At 50.5% G+C, this 13,823-nt stretch overlaps 1 protein-coding gene across 1 annotated transcript in view; it reads left to right on the forward strand.

Annotated features, from left to right (window-relative positions):
* The window catches only part of RBM19 (RNA binding motif protein 19), a 123,276-nt gene that overhangs the window by 5,871 nt on the left and 103,582 nt on the right, over window positions 1-13,823 (forward strand). The window contains exons 7-14 of the mRNA XM_007468563.1: window positions 891-971; window positions 5,554-5,632; window positions 6,566-6,637; window positions 7,658-7,861; window positions 9,235-9,365; window positions 10,173-10,294; window positions 10,734-10,830; window positions 12,378-12,488. Coding sequence (XP_007468625.1) covers window positions 891-971; window positions 5,554-5,632; window positions 6,566-6,637; window positions 7,658-7,861; window positions 9,235-9,365; window positions 10,173-10,294; window positions 10,734-10,830; window positions 12,378-12,488 — 897 coding nt within the window. The remainder of the gene's footprint in view (window positions 1-890; window positions 972-5,553; window positions 5,633-6,565; window positions 6,638-7,657; window positions 7,862-9,234; window positions 9,366-10,172; window positions 10,295-10,733; window positions 10,831-12,377; window positions 12,489-13,823) is intronic.

Here is a 13,823-nt window from a genome sequence, read left to right on the forward strand (position 1 = left end):
ATTGCCACCTCCTGTCCTTTTCTCCTAGAGATTCTAAAGAGGTAGTCGAGTGTGGGTAAGTCAGTGAGCCGTGGGTTCAGATCCCAGTCCTGATGTGGAGTAGCCACGGGATGGGGTGAGGCGCTTCTCTTCAGGCCTCTGATCTTCATCTAAGGTGATGCTCAGCAGAGCACTGGTTTCTGTGTCCAGTTTCCAAAACCCCTGCACCTGGGTGTGCACTGGAAATCAGAAGCTCCAGGTTTCAGGGAGATACCCCACAACTTATACGGGGCAGCACCCCATAAAAGCACAGGACTATTTCTGCAGTGAAGCTAGAAATGATTGCTCATCTACTTGGTATAGACGTAAACCCTAAATTGTGATGTAACAGCTCAGAGCGGGCTTTGCTGGCAAATGAGTCTAAGGGCAGGTTTTGTTACCAAACGAATTAACCAAAAGATTAGGTTTTTCAGAGCTGTTTCGATTCTAAAACTACAGAAGACATCCCAAACCCTGTAAGATTGTTTTAAAGATTGTAAGATTGTTTTAAAGTGCTTTGCACAACATCTGGCACAGGATACGCCCTAAATAAGTGGTAGCAAATGTCACCGTACCTCAGGGCTCCTTCCCAGGCTCTGCCCCTCTGTGTGGCCTGGTGCCCTTGCGAGCAGACCCCCAGCGAGCCGGCCTATGGTTCCGGCCCTCATCTCAGGGGCACATGGAGGCTTGGCACCTCCTACCACAGGCTCTGGCCAAACTCCACGTCCTTGGCAGGCACGATGCTTCCGACATTGCCAGCTGGCCCTGGCGCCAGGGGCCTTGCAGCGTTCACTGCAACGCCCGGGTCGGCACCCCCTGCGGCTGCACCAGGGAGCTCACTGTGGCCGTTTCTGTTCTTTGCCATCACTCAGACCGAGAAACCAGCCAACCAGAAGGAACGCACCACCACCCACACCGTGAAGCTGCGGGGAGCCCCATTCAACGTCACAGAGGTACGCGCCAGTAACGGGACGGGGTGAGGAGCCCCCGGGGAGCGGGCGACAAGGGTGAGGGTCCCAGGAGCCTCTGCTGCACGGGAGCTTCAGGATCAGTTGAAGACTTCAGCTGGAGGGAACTGGGGGCCAGAAAGACTGATACGTAGGATCTTGGGCATCGTCAAGGTCGGGAAACAGGGCCGGCTATATTGAGACCAAGAAGGACTGGTCTCACTCACCAGTCATCTATGCTAGGGGTGGGCCTACTTCTGCTAAAAAATTTAAAAAGGACCAGCTAGTAAATTACTCAAGGCTTTGTGATCAGTATGGTCTCTGTTACGACTACTCAACCCTGCTTTCGTAGCACGGAGGCAGCCCGAGGTGAGAGGTGGCCAAATAGGCCTGGCTGTGTGCCAATGAAACTTTATTTACAGAAGCAGGCAGTGGGCCACGTTTGGCCTGCCTGCTGTAGTTTGCTGACTCTGGGTCTACGCAGGAGAGAACACTTTGTCAATTTCCCTCCTCATGAAAGTAGTATTAGTTCAGCATAGGAAATGTTTTTTAATGTTGCGAAATAACAAGAAGTAAAAATTACCTATCACTCTACAAATTGCCAACCAAACTGTGTTGAGAGAGAAGTGCTAACCAGATGGGGTACCAGGATGCAGAGCTAATTACCTACAGGTCTGATTACTATAGGAAAAAAGACTGTCCCAGGCAAACTGGAGCAAGCTCCCCTCAATCCCCCACATCTATATCCCATACACTGACAACCAGTAATAAATTCTGAGTATATCTTCTTAGACATCTTTTTCATTGTATAGAAACGTTGATCTGTGTTTTTCTTTTTTTTTTTTAATTAATTATTTAAATTATCTTTGGTTGCGTTGGGTCTTCATTACTGCGCCTGGGCTTTCTCTAGTTGCGGTGAGAGAGGGCTACTGTTCGTGGCGGTGCGTGAGCTTCTAATTGCAGTGGCTTCTCGTTGTGGAGCACGGGCTCTAGGCACGTGGACTTCAGTAGTTGTGGCACGTGGGCTCAGTAGTCATGACTCGCGGGCTCTAGAGCACAGGCTCAGTAGTTGTAGTGCACAGGCTTAGGTGCTCCGCGGCATGTGGGATCTTCCCGGACCAGGGCTTGACCTGTGTCCCCTACGTTGGCAGGCAGATTCTTAATCACTGCACCAACAGGGAAGTCCTGTGTCTTTTCTTTTTTTTTTTTTTTTTTTTTTTTTTTTTTTTTTGTGGAGCACAGGCTCCGGCCGCGCAGGCCCAGCGGCCATGGCTCACGGGCCCAGCCGCTCCGCGGCATGTGGGATCCTCCCGAAACGGGGCACGAACCCGCGTCTCCTGCGTCGGCAGGCGGACTCTCAAGCACTGCGCCACCAGGGAAGCCCCCTGTGTCTTTTCTTTTTAAAAAGCAATCCTACAGTAGGAACTATTTTGAAGCTCTTTTCCTCTCTCATCACATTATGCCATAAATGTCTTTGAATGTTGAATTTTCTGCTACGGCGTCATTTTTCACGTTGCATGCTATTCTCTACTCTGGACACACTGTGTTACGCTCACCCAACCTCCTAAACTGAGACATGGGGATTGTTTCTAGTCTTCTGCTGATTTGAATAATAATGCAGTCAGCGCATTTCTTGAGATCGGAGGTCAACAGATGTTTTTCTATCAACGTCATTTAGTGCATATTTTAGGCTTTGTGAGCTATATGGGCTATTGCACTTTTTTTTTTTTTTTTTGATAATCCTTGGAAAATGTAAAAACTATTAGCTTGCAGGCCGTGGGCAATATTTGGCCTGTGGGCTATCGTTTGCCAACCCTTGCTCCAGATAAGTACTGTATACAAGCACATGCATGTATTCAGTACATTTTTAAGTCTTTGATACAGAGTGCCAGTTGCCCTCTGGAAGCCTGGCCAGTTTATACTCCCTTAGCAGAGAATGAGAGTGCACATTTTTGTGAACGCTGGGTATTAATCTTTATCAACATGACAGGTCAAATGGCATCTCATTTTGATTTATATTTTCAATTATTAGTGAGGTCAGTCATTCTTTCACGTTTGTATATCATGTGTGTATCCTCTTTTGGAAAGTGCCTGATTATATTTTATGCTCTTTTTTTCTCTCATCTTTTTTGAGTCTGTATATTTGCTAATTATTTTTTTAAATAAAACTTAATAGGATTTCGGAGTAACAAGCATTTGGGTTCTACTGGACTATCTGAATTGTCTGCTAATTTAGAGTCAGAGTTCTGTCACTACCAACCATGCAGAAAATCATGTGCTTCAGTGGGGACGGGAGACATTAGATGGACTTTTGCAAATAAATACACAAAAAATGATCACTTCTTTCCACAAACGGTAACAGAAGATGTATTGGAAAAAAGAGATTACTTTTATGAAAGAGAAAGAAAAAAAGGAAGGAAGGAAGGACAGGAAGGGAAGGAAGAAACGAAAAGACAGTCTATTTCTAGATATTCTAATGAAAATTATGTATTGGGGGCTTTATAGGTATTCTAATAAAAGTTTTATAGGTTCTATATAAAGAAAATGTTCAATTCCACTGGGGGATTTAAAAGAATGCTTACATAAATGTAAAGCCATACATTCTTAGAAAATAAAAATGCCAGTTCCTCCCTAATTAGTGAATAAATGAGTAAATTCAGTGGGATCACAGAGTTTCATCAGGATTGGGGGGGTGGGGGTGGGATCCCGGAGAACAGCTGGGAACATCCTGTGGGAATAGACCCTTCCCCTGCAGGATGTTGAAACATGTTTTAAAGCTACAGTAATTAAAACAGTTTGGTTCAGGTGAAGCTGTTGACAGGTTAATGGAATAGAATCGAATTCAGAAATAGACTCACATATGTATAAGCATCTAATTTAGGATAGGGTGTCTCATATCAATGAAGAGAAGAGAGATTTTTCTATAAATAGTAATGGGACAACCAGTTAACTTTTCTGAATTAAAAAAAAAAGGTGGAGCCCCGCCTTACTCCTCATAGCAACCTAAATTTCAGATGCATCAAGAATTTAAGATAAAAAACTGAGACAATAAAAGTTCTAGGAGAAAGCATTGAATTTACTTGTAATCTTGGAATGAAGAATGCCTTTCTGTATTCCGTATCCTGTAATAAACCGTAACGGAAAAGAATATGAAAAAGTATATGTATACATACACATGTATACATGTGTGTACACACATATATGCGTATACACATACATACATATATACACACATAACCGAATTGCTTTTCTGTACACCAGAAGCTAACACAACATTGTAAATCAACTATACTTCAATTAAAAAAAAAAGAATGCCTTTCTAAGCAGTTTGCAGAACTTGGTAGTCATAAGAAAAAGAAGGATTAATTGACTAGATAACATTTAAAACTTCTCTAAGGCAACTTTTTGTCATAAAGTCAAAAGACAAACAACAGACACGTATAACACAAACAACAGACAAAACCTGCTTCTTTAATTTACAAATAGGTAAGTAGACATTGGGACCTACGTATGACCCAATAGAAAAGTGGACAAAAGATAGGAGGTCTTCTAAGAGAAAGAATTCAAATGGCTGGGAAATATGCCTGAGTTCACTCATAATTAAAGAAATACAGATCAAAACAGGAAGGTTACATTTTTGCAGAAATTTTTTAAGTTCAGTAATAAATTGTTTCACACACTGTTGGGGGAAGTTTGCGGTGAAGCCTTTTGGAAGGCAATCTGGAAGCATCAGTCAGAATTTAAAATACACGTATGTACCTTTGATCTAGCAATTACCTTCCTGGGAATTTGCACTACAGGCGAATCATCCAGGTACACCAAGAGGTCAGTGCAAGGATGTTCATTGCCACATTTTCTAATTCTTATTTTATTTATAAATTAATGTATTAATTTGTGTCATTTTATTTATAAAAACGAAAAACTGGAAACAACCTCTACGCCGTATCACTAGAGAAGTGGTTAAATTAGTGGGTCTCAGCTGGGGACCGTCCCCCCGCAACCCCCATCAGGGAACACTTGGCCCTGTCTGGAGTGCCAGCAAGAGTGATCTGGGCCTTGCAGTTAGGACCATTTTTGTTTTCTTCTTGGGGCTTCTCGGTATTTGCTAAATTTTGTGCTCCGTGTGTTTGTGCATTCTTTAAAAAGAGTTTAGATCACCCTCATGTCCAAACAATAGAGAAATAGCTGAGAAAATTGGGAGCCACCCGCAGCGGCGCCCTACGGGCATCGCCCCCGCGACGTAACGTGGACAAATAATCATGCTTTGATGAGACGTAAAAAAAATGGGATTTAACCCCAGTTAAGTAAAAAGGTACTTGGGAAAAAAGATCAGAAGCAATACCTTAAGATACTAACGGGGCCATTACTATTCTATATTTATAATCCTTGTTTCTTCTCCAACTTAAAAAAAAATTTCTTCTCCAAGGCGGTTTTAATTTACGATGGAGAAAACGTGTGTAATTTAGGGGAAAGAGAGAGACTACAAAAGATGAAACACTTTGGTGTCCTTTCTAAATTCAGAAATTTGACCCATGTTTCTTTATTCGGTTTTTGCACTTTTGGGAAAAAACTTTTCTTCTCCTCACAGAAAAACGTCATGGAATTCCTGGCACCCCTGAAACCGGTGGCCATTCGAATAGTGAGAAATGCCCATGGAAACAAAACAGGTAAGGTCTGGGCTGTTTCAAGGGGGCTGGAGAGGCAGATGCTAGAGCTGGAAGGTTGGGGCAGTTGAACTGTGGAGATGTTTGGAGGGCAGCTACTTTTTTTTTCCTATTTGTGGTCCCCACTTTTGTGGATGTGGTGAAAGTGCTCAGGACAGGGATCTGCCTCTTGTCCCCTGCCGCTGGCAGCCTAGTATGAGGTTTTCACTTGCGCAGGCAGGGCCCAGCCCCCAGGCCTGGGGGCTCAGTAATGACTGCGGCCTTCAGCCCAGATGTAGGGGCCCACCGGGGGCTCAAAGCAAGGGGAGGCCGTGATCAGGTTTAGAATGGTCCCCTGGCTGGTGAGGGAAGGGTCCAGGGGCAGGGCCCAAGGACAGGTGGGCTGGGTGGGGGCTTTTGCAGTCCCCCAGGGGAGGGTCTTGTGATAGACACCAAAACCCACGGGCTTTGGCGCAGGTTACGGCACTGCCACGCGTTAGCTGTGTGTCCGTGCGCACGTCACTTAACTCCTCTAGAAAAGTGGGGAGGCGAGGTCTCTCGTGTTTAGGGAAGACTCTACGTGCTCGTCTGTGCAAGTCAGGGCCACGGGCACTGACGGGCAGTCCTGTGGAGGTGGCTCCTTGGTGCCGAGCTGGGTTGCAGCACCGCAACCACAGGCATTTGTCCAGAGAAGGTCAAAGAGCAGGGACTGGGCAGGACAGGGTGAGGCTGGGAGGCAGGCCAAGGCCCTCCGCTGCCTACAAAGGGAAATTTGCCCGGGGGGCATCAGGGATTGTCTGTATTTTGGAGATTGGGCGAAAAGTACAGGTTTCCCACACACACACACTTTCTGCTCAGATTCCCCCAAACACGAAGCGCGGTGTGGGTGTTCCTCCGTGACTCCCATGTTTGTCTGCCGGGCCTGCAGACCTTACCTTTGTCGTGGTCCTTTCACAGGGTACGTCTTTGTGGATTTCAGCAGTGAAGAGGAAGTGAGGAAAGCTCTGAAATGCAACAGGGAATACATGGGTAAGGATGCCGGGCGGTCCCACACCGCGTGGTGGCAGGGGTTCGTTCATTCAGTTGCTCTGTAAGGTTATATTGAGGGCCTGCTGTGTGCCTGCCGGGCACTGCCCTGGGCATGGAGGATACAGCCGTGAGCAGAACAGACCAAAGCCCCCGCCCTCCTGGGGCAGAGATTAGGCTAAGTTTCCTGTAGAGGAAACTGACATCGAGGGGGGAGAGACAGGCGGTAACCAGAGGGGCCGTGCTGTGGACAGATGCAGGAGAGGGCCGGGATTGGAGAAGGCGCATTTTAAACAGGATCGTGTCAGCTTGGGCCACACTAAGCTGGCGACACTGGAACAAAAGCCAGAGGGGTAAAGGGAGCCAGCTCTGGCTTTGTGGGGTGGGGCCGTTCCAGTACAGGGAATAGCAAGTACAAGGAACAGCAAGTACCGGGTCTGGAGCTGGGAGGTCACCTGAACAAGGTAACCAAGGATGTGCTCTTTGGCCTGTCCCTGGTATGGACAGGTGATTCAGGTCTAGCCATTGATCCCTTGTGAAGACACAAATTCTGTTAGGGAAGAGGAGAAACCTAAGCAGTCTTGCTAGCAAGTCAGGTGGTAGGTATTTATTGAGCACCTACTGTGTGCATGTGGAGGTGGTGGTGGTGGTCGTGGTCTAATCAGGTGCCCGGGGCAATGCATGGACACAGTTCAGCAGCAGCACAAGGTGGCTCTTCAGGGTTGGGTTGTCACATGAGATGATTCCCAGGGCAGTGCCAGGGGCCGTGCCCTGGAATTGGGAGGATGCAGCCCCATGGACCAGGCGGCCCAGGCAGGCTCCCCCTTGAGCTAAAGCCGAGCTCGCAGGGTAAATGAGATTGAGGCCTGGCGTTGGCTGGGGCCGCCACCCTGGTTTACAGAGCCTGGTGTCCGGCGCTGTCACCAGCCACCTTCACCATGGCTTCCGGAAGGCAGCAACAGAGTCTGGAAGCTGGCAGGATCCAGGCCTCCCCCGGGCCCCTGACTGCCTCTCCTTGTGCAGGTGGACGCTACATCGAGGTGTTTAGGGAAAAGCACGTCCCCGCAGCCAAGGTGCCCCCAGAGAATAGCGCCAAACCCTGGCAAAGCCGGACACTCGGGGAGCATGAAGAGGAAGAGGACCTGGCCGACTCTGGGAGGCTCTTTGTGCGAAACCTGCCCTACACCAGCTCCGAGGAAGACCTGGAGAAGCTCTTCTCCAAATACGGTAGGGGCATGGCCTCCGGCTCACCACAGGCACCTGCAGCGGGTGGTCTGAGTCCCCATGTGCCTCCTGCAGCTCTTGACCTTGGGCTAATGATGTCCCCCTCTGGCCTCAGTTTTCTCACCCATAAAATGGGCCTCACCATCTCTGAGCTGCTGTGAAGATTCAAACAGTAGGTAGACAGCAGAAGTCGAAGTCCTAGATGGCATCACAGGCACCTTTCGTGGTCTGAACCCAGACTCCCTTAGCTTTCACTCACTAAACTCAGAACTGACGGGGTTTGGGTATAGTTTTCTGAGATGTGCCTGGTACCTGAACCCTTGCTGTGGTCTAGGAAGCCCACTCACCGAGTGTGTTAATATGAAGTGCTCCGCAGTCTGAACTCTGCTGTCTAAATAGTCTTGCTCTCCAGACCGAGCATCTGGATGCGTTTGCTAGTGAGGGCCATTTTCATTGTTGTGGTTGCTAGCATTATTTTGCAGGACACAGACTTGAAGGCCTGTAGTTCACCTTGGCACATGGGGCTGTGCTTGTTTGTAAGGTCGTGGTTGTTGAAGGGAAGGAAGTTAGGGCTCAGAATGGCAGGGCGAGGTCTAGATGCTTTTAAGATCCCCTGGAGCGTCCCCCCGCTTCTCTTTGGAGACCAGTTGTGGGTTGCAGGGGATCCGAGCTCGGTTGAGTGCTTGTCTTCCGGACAAGGAGGCCCTGAGCAGGATTCTGCCATCAGGCAAATTGGTGTCACCTCCTGGCCTGTGTCCTGCTGTCCTGCCGCCAGATCTTCCCGCACAGGCTGGTGCCCTGGTTTACGTGGCAGGGCCAGGCACTGGAGAGGGGGTCGTCAATCGACTCGAAGTATCCATCCGGGAAGATAAAGCCCGGGAAGGAGGACTTGGTCACACCCTGGTGTTCAGAGTGGAAGGTGTGTACTTTAATGTGAGCATCATAATAATATCCCAGCAGACACTTCTGTGGCCCTACGTCACCAGCAGGCACTGTTTAGTACATGACACGTATTGGTGCGTTTAACCCTCCCTGCCGTCCTCCGAGCTGGGTATTCTTAGAGATACCATTTTACAGATAAGAAGCCTGAGGCCCGTAAAACCCTGTGGCTTGCCCGAGGCCACACGTATAGTATGTGATGAAGGAGGGTCCAGGCCAGACACCTCTGCTCTCAGAATAGACACACGAAGGGTTGTGGAAGGACACCCTGACCCATGAGGGGGGTCTTACGGCAGCCCCTTGCCACCTTTTGTCCTGGGCCAAGCGGCGGCAGCAGCTCCACGCTCTCCCTGGTTAAAACCCATCGCTTGACTAGTGCCCAGAATTTTCTCACCCAGCTCTGGCCTGCAGGACACTGACGCCCTTCCTACCCTCAGGTCCCCTGTCTGAGCTGCATTACCCCATCGACAGCCTGACCAAGAAGCCCAAGGGCTTTGCCTTCGTCACCTTCATGTTCCCGGAGCACGCCGTGAAGGCCTACGCTGAAGTGGATGGGCAGGTGTTCCAGGTGATGGCCCACGGGGTGGCGGGCGCCTGCCGGGCCCAGGTGATGGGGAGAGGCTGTGGGTGTGTGTGCGTGCGCGCAGGCACGAAACCGCACCCATGCTTCTAGGGAAGCACGCCTGATGCACGTGAAGCTGCCTCCTGATCCAAGCTGCCTCCACGGGGCAGGGTCTGCTCTGTCCTGTTCACTGATCTATCGTTAGCCCCTAGAGGAGCACCTGGCCCATAGTGGGCCCTTAAAAAGTGTCTGTGGATTAAATGAACATGCTTTCTCAAAATACCACTTGGAAGAGGAAGGAGTAAGGAAAGAGTTTTGACCCAGTCATTGAAATGGCCACAGTAGAATGTAAGAAACGCTTCTTTCTTCCAAATAACGTGCTTAGCACACAAGCCGAAGCCCCAGGCTGCCTCGCCTCCCTTTTCTGTTCGTTCGTTCATTCATTCATTCATGATTTATTGATCCCCTGTGACTGCCGCTGAACCTGGCTCCTGCCCGCGTGGAGCTCACACTCTCACAGGGACAGAGTCGGGTGGGGAGCCCTGCAGGTGTCACTTACAAACCGATCGGCATCCTCTGTGAAGCTTTGTCAGGTGGCCCCCGTCACAAAGTCAGGCCCCTGTGCCACATGGCCAGGCCCCCGTTCTGGGTTCAGGGCGGCCTCGTGGGCATCCTGCCCGAGGCCCCTGTCTTGCGACAAGGATCTCAGTGCTGGGTCCAGCCTCCTCGTGGAGAGGCCGACGTACCCGGGGCAGGATGTAGAAGCGCCTGCCGCCTTCCTGTCTTTACCCCCTTCCCCTCGTCCTCCTCCAGGGCAGGATGCTCCACGTGTTACCATCCACCATCAAGAAGGAGGCCGGCGAGGACGCAGACACCCCAGGATCATCGTCTTACAAGAAGAAGAAAGAGTCAAAAGATAAAGCCAACAGCTCCAGGTCCAAACCTGCCTCTGACCCAGGCTTTGGCTGCCCTCGCCCCTCCTCTCCTAGCTGCCAGGGTACCCTGACTCCTCGTGGTGGCTTTAGCCCCTCATCCATAACTTTGCTGAGCCTCAGTTTCCTCATCTGCAAAATGGGAAGAATCAGTGGTGCCTCACTTTTGTGGTGTCATAAGGATTGAGTCAGTGTAAGCAAAGTGCTTGGTCCCTGGTGCCGAGTGAGCGCTAGACAGACGTTAGGGCTTATTAATATCATCGTGGCTCTTGTTGTCTTCAGGCGCTGGTACTTGGCCCATGCCAAGTAAGATGGGGGAGAGGAGCCTTCGGGGAACTTAGGAAGGCAGGCCCACAAGCTCATTTCTTAACAGGCTTTGCATCTGAAAAAAATTGCCCCCATTCAGCCATGGTCTGACCTCTCTGTTCTGCCTCTGACTCAGCTCTCACAACTGGAACACGCTGTTCATGGGCCCGAATGCAGTGGCCGACGCCATCGCCCAGAAGTACAGCGCCACCAAGAGTCAAGTGTTTGACCATGTGAGTGGGCGCCCTGTCTGATGTGCCCCCGGTTCTGGGCAGGGGAGGGGGTGGGGTCGGGCTGGGGTTGTCCACCAGCTTGTCTTCTGGGGCCTCCCCCATGGAAGCATCCACCCTGCCCTGGCTTCTCGTGGGCGAGTGTGGAGCCACGTGCAGAAAGGAACTGACGATGAGCACTTAGCGTGCGGTGCTCCTCTCGCCCCACTTCCCAGATGAAGAACTGGAGGCCCAGGGACACAAAGGCACTTGCCCAGGGTCACACGCCTGGAAACAGGTGGAGGTGGGGTGACCCAGGTCAACCCAAATCCACTGCCCTCGCTCTGAACCACTCCCCAAAGGTGGTCCCACCCACTTCCTGGGCCCAGCCAGCCCAGGTCTTTGAGATGAACACAGGGTAGGTCGTAGGTCTCTGACCGTCCCCCTCTCCCAAGTCTGACCTTGTTCCTTCCGACCTTCCCCCTCCGTCCATTTGGCTTCTCCGGATCACATACCTTCCTTTAAATGCTGTGTCTCCAGTTAGACTGTGGCCAAGTTCATCTTTGGCAAAACCTGGGAGTGTGTTTTTCAGCCAGCAGGCAAAGGATATCCATAGATTTGGTCCATAAACTTGCTGGCCATCGTCATTTACTGCCCCTGCCCCATGCTGAAGGTCAGCACTGTCCCCCAGAAATAGAATGCGAGCCCCACACAGAATTGTAAATGTCCAAGTGGCCACATTTTTAAAAAGCAAAAAGGAACAGGCAAAGTTAATTTTCAAAGTTAATTTTTCAGAATAGAATCTATCCTATTAATTCGATATGGCCAGGATATTATTAGTTCATTATCCACAGTATAAAAAAATGACAAGCTGTCTTGCACTGCTTTCTTTTCCCTCACTGAGTGTTTACAATTCAGTGCGTGTCTTACACTGGGTTCGGACGCGCCGTGTTTCAGGTGCCCAGTGGCTGAGCTCGTGGGCACCATGTTGGCCGCACAGCTCCGGGCCTCAGCCAGTCGGGAGGAGCTGCAGCTGGTTCAGATCCCACCAGTGCTCTGAGCACTGGGAAGAGAGCAGGGCCCTAAAGGGAAACAGTCCTGCTCTCCTAGAGCCTTCCAGCAGAGGAAGACACTAGCTCATTAGCAAAGGTGCCGCATGTTGGTGTGATGGCTTGAAGAAGGCTTGAGCTGAGTAAGGGGACAGGGCGTGAGAGCGAGGCCGGCTGCTCAGGGGTGCGACATTCTAGCAGAAATTGAATGGAGGGCAGAGGTGAGCGCACAGAAGCCCTCAGGTGGGAATGAACTTGGCATGAGATCCTTACATACGACTGGAGGGGAGGGAGCAGGCGGGAGATGGGGGAGGGGAAGCTGGAGGGGAGGTGTGGGGTTCTTGATTCACCCTGACAGATGCGGAACCCAGAGCCATCAAGCCAGAGTGGGTATCCACAGGGGGAGCACCGCGGGGGCCTTCCGCGGGGTCCGGCTCCGTGCGAGCCTCCTCCTCAGGCTGTTGGGAGATGGGGCAGGTCTGCACGACAGCCAACAGGGCATCTTCCCTTTCCCTCCCGCAGGAGACCAAGGGCAGCGTGGCCGTGCGCGTGGCCCTGGGAGAGACCCAGCTCGTCCAGGAGGTGCGGCGCTTCCTCCTCGACAATGGGGTCAGTCTGGACTCCTTCAGCCAGGTGAGTGCCCGCTGCCCAGCCCAGCGAGCCGCTCAGGGCTCGGCCCCACCCCCACCCCTGGAGAGCTGGGGGTGGAGTCTCACATCAGCAGATGTGTGGATGGGTGGGAGGGTCAGGCCTTTCAAAGATGATTAGCATTAACTTTGCAACTGTCGCTTGATCATCAGCTCAGACTCGTGGCCCAGTGGCCCATCGGACCTGGAGGGTGTCCCTCCGGGGCTGTAAGCAAGAGTTTCTCCACACAGGTTGGGGGGGGGGGCGCCCTAAGCATCCTGTTCCCCGACCTAGCACCTTACTAAGAGCACCTGTTATCTGTTGCGGATCGAGACCTTTCTTGAATCACATAGGGGAAGGTTCCTCCACGTGCTTATTCCTTAGCAGGTAGAAGTTCTTAGGTGTCGGGATGATGAAGTCTCAGAGGGCCTGCTGCGAGCACCTGACACCCTCCCCTTCGTCTTACAGACTGGGAACCTGAGGTCCGGAGAGTGGGGAGGGGACTTAAAGGTCAGACAGTGAGTCTGTGGCAGGGCCTGGGCTCAATCTCAGGGCTTCTGACCCGCAAACTGCTGTTTCCTCAGCCTCACCAAACCTTAAGAGTTTCACCTTAAAAGGACGGTTAGGACGCGACGCACCCAACGCTCACTGCAGCGCTATTTACAGTAGCCAGGAAACGCTCACTGCAGCGCTATTTACAGTAGCCAGCACCCAACGCTCACTGCAGCGCTTTTTACAGTAGCCAGGAAACGCTCACTGCAGTGCTATTTACTGTAGCCAGCACTCCAACGCTCACAGCAGCGCTATTTACAGTAGCCAGCACCCCAGCGCTCACCGCAGCGCTATTTACAGTAGCCAGGACACGGAAGCAGCCCAAGTGTCCATCGACAGTAATGGATAAAGAAGATGTGGTTACACATACACAACGCAATATTACTCAGCCATAAAGAAGAATGAAATAATGCCATTTGCAGCAATATGGATGGACCTAGAGGCTGTCATACTAAGTGAAGTAAGTCAGACAGAGAAAGACAAATATCATATGATATTACTTATGTGTGGAATCTAAAAAAGAAAAAACTTATTTACAAAACAGAAACAGACTCACAGACTTTGAAAACAAACTTGCGGTTACCAAAGGTTAAATGTGAGGGAGAGGGATAAATGGGGAGCTTGGGATCAGCACGCACACATCGCTCTATAAAATAGATCATCGGCAAAGGACCTACTGTGTAGCACAGGGAGCCCCACTCAGTATCCTGTGATAATCTACGTGGGAAAAGAATGTGAAAAAGAATAGGTATATGTATATGTATAAATGAATCACTGCTGAACACCTGA

The sequence above is a fragment of the Lipotes vexillifer genome, unplaced genomic scaffold, assembly GCF_000442215.2.
Source record: "Lipotes vexillifer unplaced genomic scaffold, Lipotes_vexillifer_v1.1 scaffold573, whole genome shotgun sequence".
NCBI lineage: Eukaryota > Metazoa > Chordata > Mammalia > Artiodactyla > Lipotidae > Lipotes > Lipotes vexillifer.